General features: G+C 34.8%; 1 protein-coding gene and 1 long non-coding RNA gene across 15 annotated transcripts; one reads left to right on the top strand and one right to left on the bottom strand.

Annotated features, from left to right (window-relative positions):
* Positions 1–371: 371 nt before the first annotated feature.
* Positions 372–4,934, bottom strand: LOC128125926 (uncharacterized). Of its 4 annotated transcripts, none has more exons than XM_052768687.1 (3): positions 4,615–4,934; positions 4,041–4,085; positions 372–3,297 (listed from the first exon to the last, which is right to left on the bottom strand). In XM_052768687.1, the coding sequence occupies exon 3, from the start codon at positions 2,202–2,204 to the stop codon at positions 567–569; it is 1,638 nt and encodes a 545-aa protein (XP_052624647.1). In that variant the 5' UTR covers positions 2,205–3,297; positions 4,041–4,085; positions 4,615–4,934; the 3' UTR covers positions 372–566. The 4 variants fall into 4 exon arrangements, with proteins under 4 accessions (XP_052624647.1, XP_052624646.1, XP_052624645.1 ...); XM_052768686.1 differs by lacking the exon at positions 4,041–4,085 and adding an exon at positions 3,360–3,538 and having other exon boundaries at positions 4,615–4,931; XM_052768685.1 differs by having other exon boundaries at positions 3,980–4,085; positions 4,615–4,929.
* Positions 4,935–5,245: 311 nt separating this feature from the next.
* LOC111901339 (uncharacterized) lies at positions 5,246–9,146 on the top strand. Of its 11 annotated transcripts, XR_006188576.2 has the most exons (9): positions 5,249–5,600; positions 5,685–5,779; positions 5,901–6,060; positions 6,148–6,231; positions 6,543–6,797; positions 7,176–7,469; positions 8,435–8,466; positions 8,566–8,866; positions 8,934–9,146. It is a non-coding gene; the product is annotated as an uncharacterized LOC111901339 (long non-coding RNA). The 11 variants fall into 11 exon arrangements; XR_006188571.2 differs by adding an exon at positions 6,920–7,087 and having other exon boundaries at positions 5,246–6,060; XR_006188574.2 differs by having other exon boundaries at positions 5,247–5,505; positions 5,661–6,060.
* The last annotated feature ends 11,153 nt before the right edge of the window (positions 9,147–20,299 follow it).

The raw sequence follows: 20,299 nt of genomic DNA, 5'->3' as shown, positions 1-20,299 counted from the left end.
TAGTTATCATATATTATAATATATAACATGGTCAAACCTGTAAAATGAGAACGTGCCCAATGTTGAGGTGGTATTTGTTTAAGCCACTCATAACATTCTTGGTTTAATTTTCTAACTTCTTCCATTCCTTTTTCAAACTCTTGCACAGTATATGTTGTTGAACAATTCCAAAGCAGTTCTTTAAACTTATCCCCTCTCCAACGTGACCTCATATTTTCGTGTATGTGGCGAACACAATAACGGTGCTCTGCACAAGGAAACAAATCTGCGATGGCAGAACTTAAACCCTACAAGAAAGATACATTATGTCAATGATTTCTTTTCCTTTAGATATTAGTATTCAAAACACAAGAAAATAACCTTTTGCCTATCTGATATAAATGTAAAATTTGAATTTGAAGCCAACCCTAGGTCATCACCCAAGTGATTTAAAAACCATGTCCAAGAGTTCAGTGTCTCAGCTTCAACCACAACATATGCTAAAGGATATATTCCATTATTCCCATCTAAAGCCTGTGCAATACAATCCAATAAATAAAAGTAAAAAATAAATCAAAATATATGGTTCAACCACAACATAAGAGAAAATGTACCACAACAGGTAAAATTTGACCATGGAAAGGTCCTTTCATGAAAGCCCCGTCTACCCCAAGAAAATCCCTCTTCCCTGCTGCAAATCCTTGCTTCAAAGCACCAAGGCACACGTACACGCGTCTGAAGGTTCTTGTCTCAACATCAGGATTTGGTTCACTTTCGACATCAAGCTTGATAGTGGTGTCTGGGTTTTGAGTCTGCACTTCTAACAAATAATCTTGTAAGATCTTGTACTGAGTGGCATAATCACCCCTGATAATTTTTAAGGCTGCTTCTTTTGCCCTAAAGGCTTTCATCTTAGAAATATCTACTTTGTAGATACGTTGAAGTTGTTCCCTTAAAGCCTTGACTGGAATTTTTGGGTTTGCTTCCACCAGTTGTAGAATTTGCTTTGAAAGAAACTTGTAATCACAAGCCCTAACCTTTCTTGTTTGAAGACATTTATGTTCACTAACATATGTTTTAACTGTCCAATCCTTGTCACGTTTCCACTTACTGGCTAAAAGAACCCAAGGACACTTACCTTCTTCATTGACTACTTCTTGACCGGTCCCACCACCTAGGCTTGTTATGGTTCCCCTGCATACAACCCTTACTCTGTTTTTATCATTCTTCTCAAAATCCAACTCCCTTCTTGTATCTATTGCATGTTGGTTAACCATATCTTTAAACTCCTTTGACGAATTAAATTTCTGATATAAATAGAAAGGCTCACTGACTTGAGCATTTTCGTTCTCATGCGCCCTTCTAATAGCTTTAATCTTTTTGTTTCTTTCTCCTTCGATCCCATCATCCGATGAAGAGTCGGACAAGAAAAGTTCCATATCTATAACTTCAAGGTCTGCTTCATTCCCATCTTCTGTAACTACATGATTCTTTCTTTTAGAAGCACCTCCAATCCACTCAACATTTGGGTTAACATTCAAGTGGAATTCTCTCATGTTAACTTCAACATCATCAATGATATTGTCTTCGTCCACAAGAAAGTCACCATCTTGACTCTCACTATCATCACCACTGTTGATCTCATCACCACTGCTATTATCATCACTACTATGTTCAATTTCAGTTTCCATGATGTTTGCATTATCACTTACCATGTCCACTTTGTCAATTGAAGGCTCATTTCTAGTAGGTGAAACAGGAGGGTTGTTTCTATTAGGCTCAAATGTCAACACATCATTAGGCTCAACTTGTGTATCATGCCATTCCAAAAACAATCTTTTTGGGGTACAATCAATCTCAACTATACGTACCTTAGATGGGTTTGGTGACATCGAGTATGTGTGTAATTTCGTTTGCCCGTGCTCTGTATACACCTCTATTAGCTTATGATGGCCAACATATTTTGCTAAATGCCTTACATCATCATCTGAAGCTAAAGCAAACAAGCCAAAATCCAAATCGCACAGTGGCCTTCGAAAATGATAGTACATCTCCACATGTAGATTTTCATCGATATACCCAAGTTTCACCATCATGTCATCAATATCGTGAACACAGAAAGTCTCGATGTCTATTAACTCAACGTAATGTCTCTTTCCGTTTACATACTTCCTTCCAGGAAAATCAGTACACTTTCCACCATGGTTTAATAGCATGCAAAACATGGTCGGATGATCACCTATTAAGGAAATGCCCCAAAAATTTTGATTAACATTTTATTAGGGTTGTAGGATTTCATGAAGCAAATGCAAATAAAAACGAGATTAGGGACTAGGCAGACTTACCATATTGAAGACGAACTTCTGCTTCACTGATCATCCGTCCTCGTGCTTCACTCAAATTCCAAACCGACATTGTTGATTATTTGGAAAAGCATACAAAGTTTTAGCTAGCGACTAGGGTTTTCGTTTGAGAGAAGAAAGGGAATTCGTCTGACAAGTGTGTGTTTGTGTGTGTTTTGGTTTGACGATGATCGGAATCGTAAAACCATCCGTCTGTATTCTAAATGGCGCTAATATATTGTAGGGTTGAAAGGACAAAAATGCCCCCAGCGTGCCACTCACGTGAGTAGTTCCTAATCCCAAATAAGACGGAAAGTTAACTAAGGGACTAGGCGGGTAACGAAATAAAGTTATAGGGATTATCCGAGTTAAAAATTCTTTCCCGGGACGAAGCGTACAAGTAAGAGCAAACCATAGGGACCAACCGTGTAATTTTCTCTTTGTTTTTTTCTTTTGTTGATGCAGTTGGTTTTTGCAAGTTCTCAAGATTCTATGAATTTCGATTTTGATTTAAATGGTTAGGTTTAGTTTTTATATGCGGGATTTGTTGAAGAACAATGGTTGTGGGATGCCAGACGTTTCACCAGAGAAGGCAACCGGAGGGTGGTGACAATGACGAGAATGGTGGACACGGGTGAAATTGTGAGAATGGTGGGCATGGGTGTTTTGGGGTGAGACCTATGTTATCTATTAATATATAGTATTTTTTAATTTTTAATAAACGAAGAAGGGCAATATAGTCTTTTTATGAAACACCCCAAAAATACAAGCCAAAAATTTCGTTTTCAAAATCATTTATCAAACATAGATCTCATTGCCATATTGTAAAATCATAAAACATGTATCTCGAAAACTCATAAAATCTGATAAACATACAACAGGCTCATAACAAATATCAGAGTAAACTCCCAGGCTAATCAACTGTGGTGTGTGTCATGCCATCAGCTCGAGCCCTTCCCTTTACTAGTTGAAGTACCTGAAACCAAAACTGAAACTGTAAGCACGAAACTTAGTGAGCTCCCCCAAACTAGCACATACCATAGAAAGCACATATAACAAACAACATAGCTCTGGGACTACTCCCACTGCATCGGGACGAATCCCGTCATTGGACTCCTATCCGACATCGGGCTCACCCCGACATCCGACCACATCGGGCATCGGGCTCACCCCGGCATCGGGCTTACCCCGGCACATACATAACATAATCACATAATCTGCATCAGGATTGCCCGGCATCGGGCCGGAGTTATATATCACCAAGAAGGCAAGACTTCAAAAAAAAAAGTATCTATACTTCACTGGATACTCAAAGCCATCAACAGTTTGATCAATTGAGCCTCACTTAGTAAACTTACAACGGTATGATTATTGTTAGTTAGAACACATCCTCTATTGTTCAACCAAGCAAACTTGTAAGTGAGTCACTAAATAAAGGCACTTGCTATATCAAGAAAAAGCATATCTTCAATCATGTAATTGCATAAGTAAACTAATGTGCAAAGTTTTTTGCAACATGTTCTTCCTGATCCATCGCAGGTAACATATAAACATGTCAATATTTGGGGTCATGAAGTTGAACCAACATGATGCCCTTTTATGAAAGAGTTCCAGATAATGCCATAATATTGATTTATAATATCTTTTTTCACCATTACTTTTTTCCAAACCCATCCCCAGTTTGCTTGTTCCATCTACTTCCTGCTTCCTATTCCTCACCTAAAGTTTGGGGTTGTTTGCTTGATAGCTTTTTCCTCTAATCTCCTTACAACCAGAAACAAAAATTCAAGTGAGCCAATTCTGTATGTGACTTAAGAGGACAATTATGTTTCTGCGGTTTACCACTTATATTCAAGCGCAAACTAAAATCCCATCCTTATCTAATACACCTAACGTTTATAGCAATCGTGGTTCTCAAAGGAATTAGAAATCTAGGTTTTTCACAACAACAAAATACATAGGTAACAACCAATATCACAAATATCGAATCAGTTTGCTCCTAACCTAGTTATGAACCCTATCAACTGCATTCCCCTATCCCCAAAAAAGTATGATAAGATGGGAAATTTGCTAATGACCAGTTGATATCCTCGTTAAATTTCGTACAAATAGCGATTAAATCAATAACTCCTAACCAAAATAAGTCAATGAACAATGAATTATTTGAATCCGATAAACCCTAATAAACATTTGACAAACAACGAGAAAACATAGCAAAAACATTATAGATAAATAGGGCACAAGTAATACGAATAAAAACGCACGGAGTCATGGAGCGCGATAACAGACTTACCGTACGTCTCACCGGAGGATGTTTCCTGAAGAGGTTAGGGACGGAAACGGGAGACGCAATTCAAGCAGGTAGTCAAGCAACTCCGTGACTGGTGTGTATTCGTCTACTACTGTTAAAAGCAAGCTTATGCTATTACAGTTTTACAGGGTTATTGTAAAAAAAAAAAAAAAAAAAAAAAAAAAAAAAAAAAGACTTCTGTTTTGGGCTGGGTTAACATGACTTTTGTGGGCTTAGGATACCAAGAACCACAAAAGGTTAGTAATTTCATTCTTTGTAACCTTGGAATTGATACATCTTGATTTTGTTCTTCAGAAATCAATGCTTTTATACGAGGCTTTAATGACCTTTTTTGGTTTGAGTTGTTATTTTAATCACTCTTACCCACCTGGGAAATATCATCAAGCAATATCTATCATTTTGTAAATATCATCGAGAAACAAGAACTTTTATGAATAATTTTATAAATAATTATACAATATATTAAACTTTTCCTTGCTTAGCTACAGTGAACATGAGTTTTTTTTGTCAGAAATGATCCTTTGGTTTTGCAAGTGTTTTCCATTTCATTTAGGGGTTATTTTATGTCATTTTATGTATTCTTTTGTATACGTGCTTTTTTAATTGGCTTCACTGCTTTATTCTTCAATCAGATTCGGATTTGTGGCCCGCTTCCCAGATCCTTCACCCACCGTCTTTCTTATTGCACATCTTCCCCACCGCCTTCGTGTTCGAACAGTCCAATTTCCAGCTGATTTTATCCCCACACCAATCGATCCTTCCAGTTTCTTCCTTCCACCGCTTCTTATCCAAACCTTCGGTTCTATTTCGTCTTTCCTCCGCTATAGATCATCGCCACCACCATCCAATCCATCACGTCCACTTTATCCACAGGTATCGGTCCACCATTAGCGTCTTTTACACCCGTTGATTGTGTACACCCATCGTCTTCTCATTTTATGGATCAAGCTTTGGCCGCCGCCCACCAGGTATTTGATTAAATGCGTGCATGGCTTATTCTATTTTGTTATCATCATGTTGTGATATAGAACCGATGCTCTCTCTGGATAAAGAGGTCGTCGTCCCTTCTCCATCTCCGCCATGATCGAGAAGAAGATGTTTGTGATTTCTTACATCCACCGCCATCTCTAACTTCCGTTGAATCCAGGTTCCAATCTTGTCCTCTCTGCTTGTCGCTTTTCTCATGATCTCGAAAAAAAAAAAAAAACTCTACTTTAGCCTCCATGAATGATGCGCACGTTGCAGTTTCAAAGCTTCCTGATGTTTAGTTTAGGTTTGGGTCCCGAAGGCGTTACGCTTCAGTTCCGTCATCTTCAAAGATGTTCCCCATATCACCACCGTTCATGGCTATAATCGCTACCAGACCCGAAGCCCTTCCGCTCCAGTTTGGATCTACCTCAGGTCATCGCCATAGAACAAACCACCAGGGTCTTCTCCTTCTCAATTATTAACAAAAAAAATCCATCTTTATTGCTCTCTATTTTATATGATTAGAAGTTCATGTTTGATTTCCAGGTTGAAAGCTGTGAGGCAGTGGAGACGATGAAGCAAGTGGCACTCAGGGTCCCAAGAAAGCTATAACTTCTCTTATCTTATCAGGTCACTCGATTTGGTGCTAAAATTTGTAACTGTATGGATTTTTTATTTAGTTCTTCCATTGTTGGCTTCAATTTTTGACTTTAATTTTTATCCACATACACATTTCAAGTGCTTCTTTTACTACGTGACGAGCTGGTCAAGATAATAATGAATATTTCATCATTGGTTCATGGTTACTTCATGCGTTTGCTTTCATAAATTTGTGAATGGTTTACAAAGTTTTAATATGAAATTATGTTTGTCATTAGCTCGATTTTTTGGGGGGTTGGATGGGTATGTTTCTAAATGCTTTGTTCCTTTGTTTTCCACAGATGAATTGAGTTCTATTAATTTTTAATTTGGCATTTGATGCTGCTCAACAAACTTTCTAGAGTGGAGGAAGAAGAGGGCTTCACTATAATCTATATTTCATAGCATATCCATATCCAAAAGGCCAACAAGAACCAACAAAGATAAACACAGAAGACTCATCGATTTCAGCAAAAAACAAGAACCAACGAAGATAAACACAAATGACTCATCGATTTCAGCAAAAAACGATCTCCTGTTAAACAGACAAATAAATGGTAAGCTCCATTTTTTTACAAGAGCTTGAAGCAGATTTACATTCTCTTCCTACCTTTGCTTTAATCAAGGTGTAAGATGTTAGATGAAATGGGGTTTTCTTCTATTTATCTAATTTTCACAGGAAGTTGAAACTAGCTTTTGATGCACACCAACTGCTCGATAAAATGCTTGAAGCAAATCTTATTATTATTTGTTTTTAAAACCCCATAAAAAATTCCACACTTGCTGCTTTGTTGTTGTATTTCTCTCAGTAGCTAACGTTCCATCCCATTTCCTATATATACAAATGGTAAAAAAAATTATTCAATACTATTTCTTTTAATTAAATCCTCTATTATGTTGTTATTTGCTCACTGATTTGGGGTTTGTTGGCTTAGATTTCATGCTGTTGAACAACTTCTTGCTGAAATGCCCGAATCTAACTTTCATCTTAGAGTCATTTCAAGTTCCCCTGATCTGGAAAGTTTTCAGGAAAGTGAATCCATTTTTTTTTACCATGATTGTTTATATTTATAATGGAAAGTAACTACTTATTTTGTTTAGCAAGTTAAACCCACAGCTTTTTTGTTCCCAGAGTAGATTACAATGTTGGATAATGAGCTGGAAGAAGAGAAGAAAAATCATAAGGAGACCAAGGAAAAGTGCAAAGATATTCTACAAGAATTGCAAAGGTAAATAAATAAATGTTGTAACTTATTTATTTATATACAAGTTCAAATTTTTAGTTATGATAATAACTTTTAATTTGGGCGATACAAATGCCAAAAGTAAGTAGGTGAGTTGAAACAGAGTGACATTTTTCACAATACTTTTACAATGTCTTGGTTAAGTGCCATGAAAAGAACATTTTCTTGAAGAAAAACAAAGTTGGAGTATTATATTATGGTTAATGAATGAGATAAATTGGCAAGTTCGTTTTACCTTTGGAAAAAGTTATTGTGAAAATGGATGCTGGCATATATTAAGTCATTTTGTTAATTTCACTTGTCAAAGAGTACAAAAGATTTTAAATTTAGACTACACATTGGCTTTTACTATTTAAACAATTTTATAGCTCTTAACTTTCTTATTGTTCAACCTTTATGGTTATTTTTCATGAACACAATACGTTGAATGCTTATGGGTATGAACACTGTAAACTGCATTACATGTTTGCAAATTTCGGTGCACTTGAGCATCATGGATCTGCAAGGAATACATTTTGACTGAAATGCCACTACATCCTGTTCTTTTAGTAAAAAAAATGATTTTAACATTTTTTTTTGTCCAAAATGCCCCTGCGTACTGTTTTTTTGATAAAAAGATAAAAAGATAAAAAGAATAATGCTTTCAACAGCTTTTATGAAACTGCCCCTGCATAATGTTTTTTTGGTAAAAAAAAAATTGTTATTTTAAGACTTTTGGTGAAAATTTAATGATTTGATAGTTTTTGACCAAACTACCCCTGCATACAATTTTTATTGGTAAAAGTTAGTGACTTCAAGAGTTTTTGACGAAAATTTCCTATGTATATTGTTTAACAAGTTCGACCCAATCTATTGTATTCCGGTTAAATTGAATGTCATTTTCTTTATTGTATATTCTTTATATTCTTGAGGAATATTTGATCTAATACACATTCTGTATGACATTGCAGATGTCTTTTCGTCCACGGGTCTCCTTGAAAAGGTATAGCCTCTACACTTCTACTTTCTTTGTTTTGTAAAGATAACACAATTAGTCAATTTATCTAAAAAGGGGAAAATCTTTTTATTTTTCTCATAAAAGATGCGACACCCATAGAGTGGAAAACCATCATTTAGAATGTTGGGATTGAAAGGGAAAAAGGAGACAAAATCTTTACAACCATTGGATACAAATTCAAAAAGGCGAGCTTTTGGGACGGATATAACAAATAATGTTAATGATTCAGATTCAAAAACAGACCAGGGCTTATGGATGCTGCAACTCCAGATGCTCTTGAAGCATGAAAGCCGGTTATTGGGTTCAATATTGCTCAAGAAGTAGGAGAATGGACCACTACCAATTTTTATCCATATCTTCCTTCTCATGCTTACCTTACATGCAGGTAGATAGATAATGATATGGTTGGAATTACCAGATTATTTGCTGACTGAATCTGAATATGAATGCAGGTTTTTTTTTTCTACAAGAAATCATGGGTTAGTAGATGCAACCGTTAGAAGTAGTAAAGAACAAACAACAGAAAAAAAAAATGTCAGCATCCGACCCCCGCAACGCGGGGGTTCACCATCTAGTTATTATTAAAGAACATGTATATACCAGCATATGATTTGTTTCGGAATCTATAAATTTTACAATTTCAAAAGAATCTCCGTCATTTAACACCCTCATGTATCTACTCATTCCTAAAGTAAATTACAAGTAAAATTACTTTCAATACATATGAAAAATAGTTATATTATATAATAATATCATATTATATTATATCATAATATCATACTATATTATAAATGAAATATTTTTTCTTTCATCAAATTCATTTAAAACTCTCATGCATTTTTTCTTTCACCACATTCATTTGAAACTTCCATGACATTTCAATTTCTTTCTAATAATGATTATAAGTTGGTTAATAATATTTAATAAATATCAACCCTAAAGTTTAATTATATATAAGCTAAATTTCAATATTAAAATAATATCTTTACTTCTACTTATAAAGTTATGTTTTTTTTTTTTAACTTTTTACACATTATACTTAATTTATTAGTTTTAATATATTGTTGGATGTAAACCATTAACATTTTAAAGCTACAACTTTTGAACAATTTGTATAAAATATTTAAGTTATAAACTTAAATATAATATTACATGACCAACTTAAATATAAATTTTAGTTTAACTTAAACAACCCAAATAATATTTTATAAATAATTTAAAGTGATAAACTGTAGTGTCTTTCTAATAATGATTATAATTTGGTTAATAAGGTTAAATAAATATCAAACCTAAAGTGTAATCATAAATAAACTAAATTTCACTATTAAAATAATATTTTTACTTCTAATTATAAAGTTATGTCTTTAACTTTTAACATATTATACTTAATTTATTAGATTTAATATGTTGTTGTATGTAAACTATTATCAATTTAAAGCTACAACTTTGGAGCAGTTTGAACAAAATACTTAAACTGTTAATTTAAATATAATATTACAGTATCAACTTAAATATAAATTTCAGTTCTACTTAAAAAACTCAATGAATATTTTGTGAATAGTTAAAAGTGATAAATTGTAGTGCTAAATGCAGAAACTAAATTATAATATCAATTTAACTAAAATATTTCCTAAAGATATTTGTATAATCGTTAAAAGTTTCAAATAAGTAACTTAAAATAACTTACAATAACAATAATTAAAAATAACTCTATATAAATGATTATATTGTTACCTTTAAAATAAAAAAAACAATGTCTGATTTTTAAATAATTATAATGATAGAAATTAAAACTTAAGAAAATAAATTTTAAAAAATTAATTAACAATAACAAAAACTATAAATAACATTAAACCATATATTATATTTAATTTTATTCATGAGTAACGTGCGGATAGAAGTCATTTGTAAGGTCCTGGGAATGGATCTTACCAGTGATCAATAGCAAACACAATCACAGAAACGAGAATAAGAGTAGAAAAGAAAAGAAATCAAGCTTGCACACGTTCTATTACTGAAAACGTCTGGTACAACTCGATATACGACCGTGAACTATTAGGCATCAACAACTAAACACGACTGGCTAACCCTCTATATATAGGGAACTACGACCAAAAAGAGTTTACGACCGTAAGGTGTTTACGGTCGTAAACTCATTACAAACACGTAAACACACAATAAACCTACCCACAATACTCTATCAATACGCAACCACTATTACAACGCAAAGCCTAGACCAAAACACCAATTGGGCCTTTCAATCTCCCCCTTGGTTTGGTGTTAGCTTGAAGTTAACCTTTATTGACTACCATAACGTCTGCTTGCCCCATCGCCCCATTCCACATACGCTTATTAAGAATCTCAGCAACCATGGTTGTATATACTTTCGCAGCATCCTCAAAAATATCCTCCACAACCAATATCTGAAAATTGCTCAGGTGATGAATGTCCAACTTTCAGAATTGTAACAAGTCTCTTCGGTCATAGAGATGGATGCATCCATTCTTGAGCTTGATTATAGCAGCTGATGTAATCTCATTGAAAACCTAACACTCCATTGAGCCTAGAGATCCATCTTGATAGTTCTGAAGCACAGGGAACTGTTTAACTTGTTTAGTATCTCTAAATCGAATCAATAATATTAGGATGCTCCAACATCACAACTTGCAGAGGTTTGTCAATTTTGGAATCAATAATATTAGGATGCTCCAACATAATGGACTCAGCAGTTTTCATGCCAGGAAATCCCTTTTTAACCTGATCTTCAAGGAAGTGCTTGAACCGGGTCGCCTGTGGATTGTCTGTGAGATTCGAAAAAGGAGCTCGTGACAATTCTATCAAATCTACTCTAGTCCATGAGTTGAAATCATGACTATCTTTGTAAAGCTCAGAGTTGCCACTCTTTCTTAGCACAATCCACATCTTGAGAGGATCATGAAATCCCCAAGAAACAATTCCAGATCTATTGCCATATGTATCTCTAAATCGAACAACCTCAAGATCAGTAACTGTAATTGTAGGTTCATCCCAAGAAGCATTCCGGTTAGGGTTTCTTATAAACAATAGTTGTCCCTTCTTAGCTGCTTCTTCCTGCGCATCACGTATTATTGCTGAAACATGAGGAGCTTGGGAAGGCTCCTCCTCAGCACGATTAATAACCCTTGATGTCTGACCAGTTGGCATGGTAACCGGAAAGGCTTGAGTATGTAGATTAATTTTGTATTCATTAGCAGACATTTGATATTTTTCACCGAAGTCTTCCTCAAGCTTCTTCTTTAGCTCAAAATAACTTGAAGTCAAAAGATTGAAATGGTCTTGAAGGTCAGAAATCTGCTTTGACTTTAGAGCTTTGTTCTTAAGAAGATCAGCTACTTGCACACCGAGCTTTGAATTGTCAGATTGAAGTTCAGATACTTGAACATTAAGCTTTGTATTTTCCACTTGAAGATCCGAAACACGAATATCAAGCTCAATATTCTTCTGACTGAGCATTGAGATCTCCTTCTGCAACCCAGGGATAGTGAGATTGTCTCCTCCAGAACTGCCGTCCCCAATAGAAATACCTTTACCACGAGGGGGAGGCTTTAAAAATTGCTCCTTAGCCAAATGCATGGCTAATCTTGCGGAAGCAGCATCGTGATCAGGTCGAGGAGGAGAAAACCCTAGTGGAAAAGAAGATCCACCAACTTCAAAAGTGGTATATGGTCCTGCAGTAAAGTGCTTGGTTGTAGTAAGACTAGGAGTAGTGGTAGGTGGTACTGGAAGGTCACTAACAAGATTCGCAATTAGATCACTCTGCCTTGGATCCCTTGTTCTTCTTTTCAATGGGGGTGACCGGTCTGCGTTGTTGTAAGATCACTCACAAATGGCTCTATAGTAGGAGGAACAAAAACAGGAGGAGGAAATCCAATAACCGTCTCCATTGGAGTGGAAGTATTCGCCATTTGGTTTGTGGTAGGAGGTGAAGTTTCAAGAACTTCATCAGGTTTCCTTGTCTCTGTTGTTGGAGGAACAACTTCATCGACGTTGTTGAAGATCGATTCAAGGTTCTCATTTGTCACAAAATTAGAACTACTTGCAAGAGACGCAGCAATATCATCATTGTCAAATCCAGTAAGATCAAGATCATCAAAAGAATCATTTTTATCTCCCTCAGCTTCCGTCTCAGTTTCCACATTCATTCCTTCATAATCATTTTGGGCATGAGCAGACACTAAACCATGTTCTTCTGCCACATGAGCTTTAAGAGTCGGAGTCTCTTCTTTTTTTGTATTCTCATCATCAGATACTGTAATAACATCGTCATTTGGAGATGATTTCTTAGAAGATGCAGGCTCATAAGACGCCTTGTCAGAAGATCCATAAGATTCCGAGGACTCATTTAGTTCAGCGAACTTTCCAAACTTCTCCAGAGGATACTTTCCTTGAAAAATAACTTTTCCTTTCCGGTTCTGCTTGATGAGCCCTACAGTGTGAGGACCCAAAGATTTCATATCAAGAGTATCGCCTTCCTTCACCATATCCGGAAAATGAGTATTGATAAACAGTTGAATGAACCTGGGATACAATAAGAAAGTATACCGGGTTGAGGCTCTGATGTTTACAACAAACTCATCCAAGATAAATTTATAAAATTTGAACTTTACTCCAGCAGCAAGGGAAACAATCGCTCCAGTATTCCTCAGAGAAATTTCATTAGCTCCTGATCTTCTTCCTGAAATGCAGCTAACAAACACATGTGCCAAAAATCTCCAATATGGAGGTAAGAGCTTCTTCAAAGTTGGAGGTGAAGTGCCTTCATATCCCATCCTCCTTAGTATTTTCTGAGCACCCTCAATCCCAATCTCCGTGAGAAAACTTTGTTGATCGTCAATCAGCAACGCATCTCTGATAAAGCTCTCAGTGATTACAATATCGCGTCCTTTTACAACAACTTTAATAACAACAACACCAACATCATCCATTTCCATCTTAATAGTTGCCCAGAACTCTCTGATCAAATTCTGGTAAACAATCGGATTCACAGTGATGGCTGATGCCAGACAACATTCCCTGAGTCTGTGGATCATCGACTTGAGGTCCGAGTGAACAGCTGGAGGATCCGCCAGAACAATAGCCAGATTATGCATGTCCGTAAATTTGAGGTTCGCCATCGACCTGCACTAACCATGCCAAGTAAGACAAGAAAAACCAAACAAGCAACAAAAAGTTTAAATGATTTAATTTTGATCCTAATAATGAAACAACAATTTTAAATTTAGGTTAAAGTCAAAATTTTCAGTCAACATCGGAGTTTGCGGTCAACAATAATGTTTACGGTCAACACATAAGTTTGCGGTCAACAAGGGTTTACGACCGTAAACCCTTGACTGTGTACCATTGACCATCTGAGGAGTTTACGGTCACAAGCATCTTACGGCCGTAAGCTTGGGCCGCAAGCTGCAACAACCTTCTTCTTTCGATTTATGCCTCAAAAACGCGGTGAATCACGCAACAAGATACATATTCCTGGTCTAAAACTCATTACCTTCGAGACTATCGGATTAATTTCGCAAGATTTGAAGGACATTTTTTTGAAGAGAGAGAGAATGGGAGGGTGTTTGCGGCCGGAATCACGAAACTGATGAAGATTTCGGCGGTAAACTCTCATTTATACCCATTTTACATTTACCTGATAGCCACACAGTATAAAGCAGGGTCCAACATAGTCCAAAAATTTTAAAAACAATTCTTTTTGAGGATTAATATTAAAACTAAAATAAAATAAAATAAAATTAACTTTGCAAAATTTAAAATTAAAATAGCTTATAAATTTTAACAGTTAATAAAATAAAATAAAAAATAAAAATAAAAATAAAAGTAAAATTAAAATAAAATAATTTAACTCCAACTAAAATGCACATCTTAAAATTTAATTACTGAGAATGAATTTGTGACGCTGGGATCAAAGTTGTTGGACAGCCTTATTGAACTTGTCGGTACCCTTATCTTCACATCTTCGTCTGATCGATCGCCAGTATTGTGGTCCATTTAAACACGAAAAATTTGTGACAAATTTTGGACAATTTACCAATGACATGATACATACTCATATAGATGATTATAATTCTTTATTATCATGATTGGCCCTAATTCTTAAATAAAATTTTCTTATGACCATTTAACTGACTACGACCAGGGATATTGTTGTCCACCTAAATTGAGCAGCAAGATCTACAGACAACCTGTATGTGTTCAACTTTAGTTGTACTAGAACGTGTTTCCCGCTTCCTGGCATGCCCCAGCCATCAAGGACTTCCAAAATACTCCTTACACCGGGTGAGCAGACAATTATTAAAAGAGAAGATAGATTTAGACATATGTTGTACATCCAGGTCGGATCTTTTCCAATCACGCAAAGGATGAAACATATGGCTAACTGAAGTTTCAGAGGGATTGAGAAGAGAACGTTGCATATACTGTGTACCAGGTCGGATTTTGAGTTACACAGAGGAGACAATATATGGCTAACAGATGGAAATAATTGCATAGATAGAAGATGCAAAGAGATAGAGTTGCATATGCTATAGTCCAGGTTGGATCTCTCGATCACGCAAATGAGGCCACATATGTCTAACAGACAGAAAGAAAGAAAATAACCTTCTACAGACCTAGTTTATCGGAATTCCCCAGTCATCCCATCCAACCAGAATTAAGGACAAAATCCGCACATCTAGGAAAAGTGAATCCACAGTTCTAGATACGGGTTATTTAGTGTGACTGATAGATTCCCATGTATATCTCCCTGCTCAACCTATCCGAGCATCGTGATGTCAAGCCAAACGGATCTAACTAGGTCAATGTTTGTCATGTCCTTGAATTCATTAAGTTCAAATTCTCCCTAGTCAAGTCTATTTTAAAATTTTTCGTGCCTACCAGCGCATCGAGCACAGAGCATAGATGATTCAACTTAGGTACGTTACGCAGATTCAGATTACCCATTATCACTTGCTAATTTCATTTCCCATCACAACACCTACAAACAATACTAACAACAACATTTTTAATTTTCCGGATTTTTTTTAATGATTTTGGATTTATTTATTTATTTATTTTATTGTTTTTGGATTTTTGATTATTTCTCCCCCTAAATTTGTGCATGGGTGAGAATTAAATAGAATAAATGTCACAACTGTCAATTCAGGTCATTCTCAAACTCATGCATCTTTATAAAAACCATTCATGCACACATGCCATGGCCTAGTAGTATAAATCAGGTCAAAATCTTGCATAAACTAGGATCCAACTAAGATCTAGGACTAATATACTTGACTTTTACGATTCTAGTAAGTTGTTTAACTACAATAGGAAATGTCAATGCTATAATTAGAATGAAACTTCAAACTTAGTTACAATTGAAAAAGGGTGTAAAACCCTAAAAAATAAATTAAAATATTCTAATTATATTTCAATATGATGGTGAATATCAAACAATATTCCAAAAACCCTAAAGAGCCAAAAATCCAAATTTATAAATCTTAAAGCTTAAAAACCTTATAAAATTTGGCTATAAACTTCCTAATATCAAATTTTTATTAATCAAATTATGGATTATATCAATGAAATAGAAATTTAAATTATTATACATTCATCATAATTTATTAGATAAAAACAAGATTTTTAAATAAATCAAAATTGCTTAAAGAATCACTTTTATAAGAATTAGATTTTTATAAAAATTAAGGAGGGATTTTTATAAAGTTTGAATTTAGGAGAGAGAGGGCCTTTATGGCACTCAAAAATCCGGCCACCCTCTCCCCATGCCTTCTCTCCTCCCAACACTTCAATCATTAAAACACAAAACCCTCACTCTTCCACTCCTCTCTTCATTTCCTCTCACACTCCACCTTTCCAACTCTCTTCCTCTCTCTCTAACTCACGAAAATCCTCCATTCTCTGCCATAATTTCGAAATTTAGAAGGCCTTGAAGTGTTCTTGCTTCTCTCAAGATCAAAACCAAGGTAAACAACACAATCCTCCCTCATAGTTTCATGATTTTACTTCCTCTTCTTCATGGTTCTTCTCTACTCATCGGATTCTATGCCCTTCTATGGCTAGAAATCCTTACTTTTTCCCTTGTGGTTTGTAGATTCTCACCATAACACGATGCATGTGTTTGAGATGGTGAAAATCCGGGATCAAACCCATGCAAGGAGTGAAAAAGATGCACATGTGTTCATGTGACTTCAAAACCGAGTATTGCATCTTCTTCTCCATTTCTTTTGTGTTCTTGCATGACAAAAAGCATTTAAACCATTTCTAGTACATCTTGGATGCTCATTCACTCCATGCATGTGCTAGAAATCAGACCTTAACAGAAGCATGCATGTTGTTCTTGTCAAAATGCCCTAAGAATGCACTCAAAGCAAACATGCAATCTGCCAGACTACTTTGTTCAGCTTTGAACGGCCATAACTCAGTCATTACTTAACCAAATCCTGATATTCTTTTTATATTGGATAGTTACACAAGTTAACTTTCAAACCCAACTGGTATCACTGTAAAATATTAAATATCGGATTTTTGGCAATTTTTACAAAATGGTTGCGCGATCAGCTCTTTTTCTGTGGTCACCATTTTTGCCTTGCGTGATCAGTGGCCTTAAACCCAACCATAAATCTGGGTAAAAATAATTTATAAACTTAACATATCTATTGAATGATGGCTGAAATTTCGTGTCTTAAAACCCCACAGAATGTGCTACTCAAATTCATGAACTTCAGCCACATTTTCATCTCATGCACTATAATGTGCAACATTTCTTAACTTGTTTGGGTTCAATACCCCTATTTTCCCTTCTGAATAAATCTTGGACATTTTTCATTTTGAAAGCCCTCACATGCATGTGATAATCTGTAAAATACCAAGAGCTTGTATCATTTCTTTGATTTATTAAAATTATTGCAAGAAATCAAGGGCATAAATCAAATAAAATGCTTCCAGAGGTCTATAAATCCGGAATAAATTCATGGATGATCCCTATGGTTCATAATGACCCCTCATTAAATTTATTCGATTTTTGTTGCTGTTTGGTATGATTTCCGATTTTCTTTTTGTTTTGGTATAATAAATCACAAAACCACTTTAGAGAGTGTGAAAATTGTATATAACAATTTTCGCATCCTTTACCTGTGGTGGGTGACTCAGAAAAATAATTTCAAAATTTGTCATTATGCCTTACTATTTTTCCCGATTTTTGGTGATTATAATGGCCTAAAAATAGGAAAAATAGTTCTGATTATCCAAAATTCATGAAAATTTACCAGAACATCATTTTGTACAGTAGGAGGTTACATAAAAATTCTGATGATTTTTATCTACTGTAAACTATTTTTCTCCTATTTTCTAAGGTTAAATACACTTAAATACACATAAATACCCAAAACCGGATTATACAATATGAAAACCACTTTTGGTATTTTTACCAGATTACTTACACTGTAAATGATGTTACAAAAATTTTTGGTAATTTATTTTAACTGTTTATTATTTATTCTTCAATTAATGATTATTTAAGGGGATAAAACAAGGAAACATAGAAATACCCACTTAAAAATATCGTTTTTATTTTTTGCAGTCTAGTTATGTATAATAACAGTTAAATAAAAAGTTTGGGTAATTTTAGAAAATGTTTTCTAGTTATTTCAATTTTTATTGGAATAAATGCACAAAAATCATAAAATATAATTAAACAGCTTGGAAATCCATTTTTATATTTTTCCTAGCTTATTAATGTGTGATAACAGTAAAATAAAAAGTTTGAGAAATTTTATCCTTTGAATGCTATTTTTCGTGAATTTATGTTGTTATGAAGGCTTAAAAATTTGGAAAATAGATAACCATATCAAAAAAATTGAAGGAAAATTTTCTGGAAAACCTCTATTGTATTTAGAATGAAAAATACAAGGTTTGACAATTTTTGGAAACTGTTTGATAATATTTTGGATTTCTTTTAGGAATTTAAAACACATTTAAATGAGTTAAAACACCCTTAAATTTATATTACTAAATCTGGAAAATTAATATCCCAAAGTTGTATTAATTGCATGACTTGTAGAATTTCATCATTTCAGAAAAAGTGTAACCAATTAATATAAAATCCAATACTAGAACATAAATTGGCATTTCACTATATGTAGAGTTTAGTATATTAGCATTAGATTTCGACATGGAAACTCACTAGTGTGTGTTTGATGTCGTAGGATCCCGGTAGTAAGACGTTGGTGCATCCCGAGGCACTACTTGTACCTACACGAAACATTCTGAGTATTCACGCACTCCCCTATTTTTAGTTTTTATGTTTTGGGGGTGGAAAAACATGTCTAGAAAAACTATTATTTGCATATTGTATTTAAGTTGATTTGTATCAAAAACGATTGCTATTGTATTGCTATGTTTCTATATGTATGTCTATGCAACACGGAACATGAGAACTTATCGTACTAAGGCCCTTCCCTTATCTCTAACCATTAACTCTTTGAGCCAATGGTCATTATGGATAGCGCTATTAGGAATTGACAACTCCTCACTTGCCCTATTGCTGGAGTGCATGATACCATATTCATCTATGGAACGATAAGCATAGATCTCGATAGGGCTTCAGTCATAGGTTTGGTTGAGACTCATTGTTTGCTCATACACATACAAACTCGTTTCTCGTTATAGCAATAAACTTGTATTCATTAATAGTAATCAACTTGGTTTATCATTAAAGCAATGTACTTGTATTTATGAAAAGCCTTATTTCAAGCTTGATTTTATATACTTGTGAACTCACCAACTATTTTCATAGTTGACGCTCGTTTTACATGCTTTTTCAGGAAATAATTAGTAAGTGGATACAAATATTCATCATCATAGAGCATGCTGCATCGTATTGAAGTTATTTATGAAGTTATATTTTGAACAATGTTTTGGAAAACTTGTACTTTGTTTCTTTTTAAGCTATGGGTTGTAAACTTTTAAATACTGCTATGGTGATGTATCTTTATCTTTTGCAATGAAACCGTTATCGCTGTCATATCTTGCGTTTCCGCTTTAGCGGGGTGTGACAATAAAATAAAATAAAAATAACATGTGTAAATTTAATCTATCCTACCAAGAAAAATAAAAAATGAAGAATTAAGAAAAAGAAAAATAATAAAAAAAACTTAATCCTCAAAACGAATCATTTTCAGAAAACCCACAAGCACATCGAAACGAGATTTGTTAAATGGTTTTGTGAACAAATCCGCCATATTATTAGCAGTAGGGACCTGTTCCAGTAGGATTAGTGAACACTCATAACAGTCTCTGATAAAGTGAATTTTAATATCGATGTGCTTGGTTTTAGAGTGTTGGACAAGATTTTTGGCAATTTGAATGGCGGCCTCATTATCACAGTAAATAGGGGTTTCTAAATAATTCAAACCGTAATCCAACAGCTAATGTTGGATCTAGATGACTTGGGAACAGCAGGCCGATACATCAACGTATTCTGCCTCCGTTGTGGAAGTTGAGATAGTGTGTTGCTTCTTGCATTGCCACGAAACTAGTCTGTCACCTAGGTATTGACACCCTCTTGAGGTTGATTTCCTGTCAAGCTCACAACCTCCATAATTACTGTCAGCAAAAGCATATAGATCAAATTCAGAATTCTTCGGATACTAAAGACCCAATTTTGGGCTGCCTTTGATATACCGAAAAATTCTTTTGACAACAATAAGATGTGAAAGTTTAGGATTAGCCTGATAACGTGCACATTGACAAACTGCAAACATGATGTCAGGTCGGCTTGCAG

Source organism: Lactuca sativa, chromosome 2 (assembly GCF_002870075.4).
Source record: "Lactuca sativa cultivar Salinas chromosome 2, Lsat_Salinas_v11, whole genome shotgun sequence".
Taxonomy (NCBI): Eukaryota; Viridiplantae; Streptophyta; class Magnoliopsida; order Asterales; family Asteraceae; genus Lactuca; species Lactuca sativa.
This window is presented reverse-complemented; position numbering and strand designations above follow the sequence as displayed.

Coding starts and splice junctions, on each gene's coding strand:
- LOC128125926 (XM_052768687.1), bottom strand. CDS start 2,204: ATGTTTTGCATGCTATTAAACCATGGTGGAAAGTGTACTGATTTTCCT.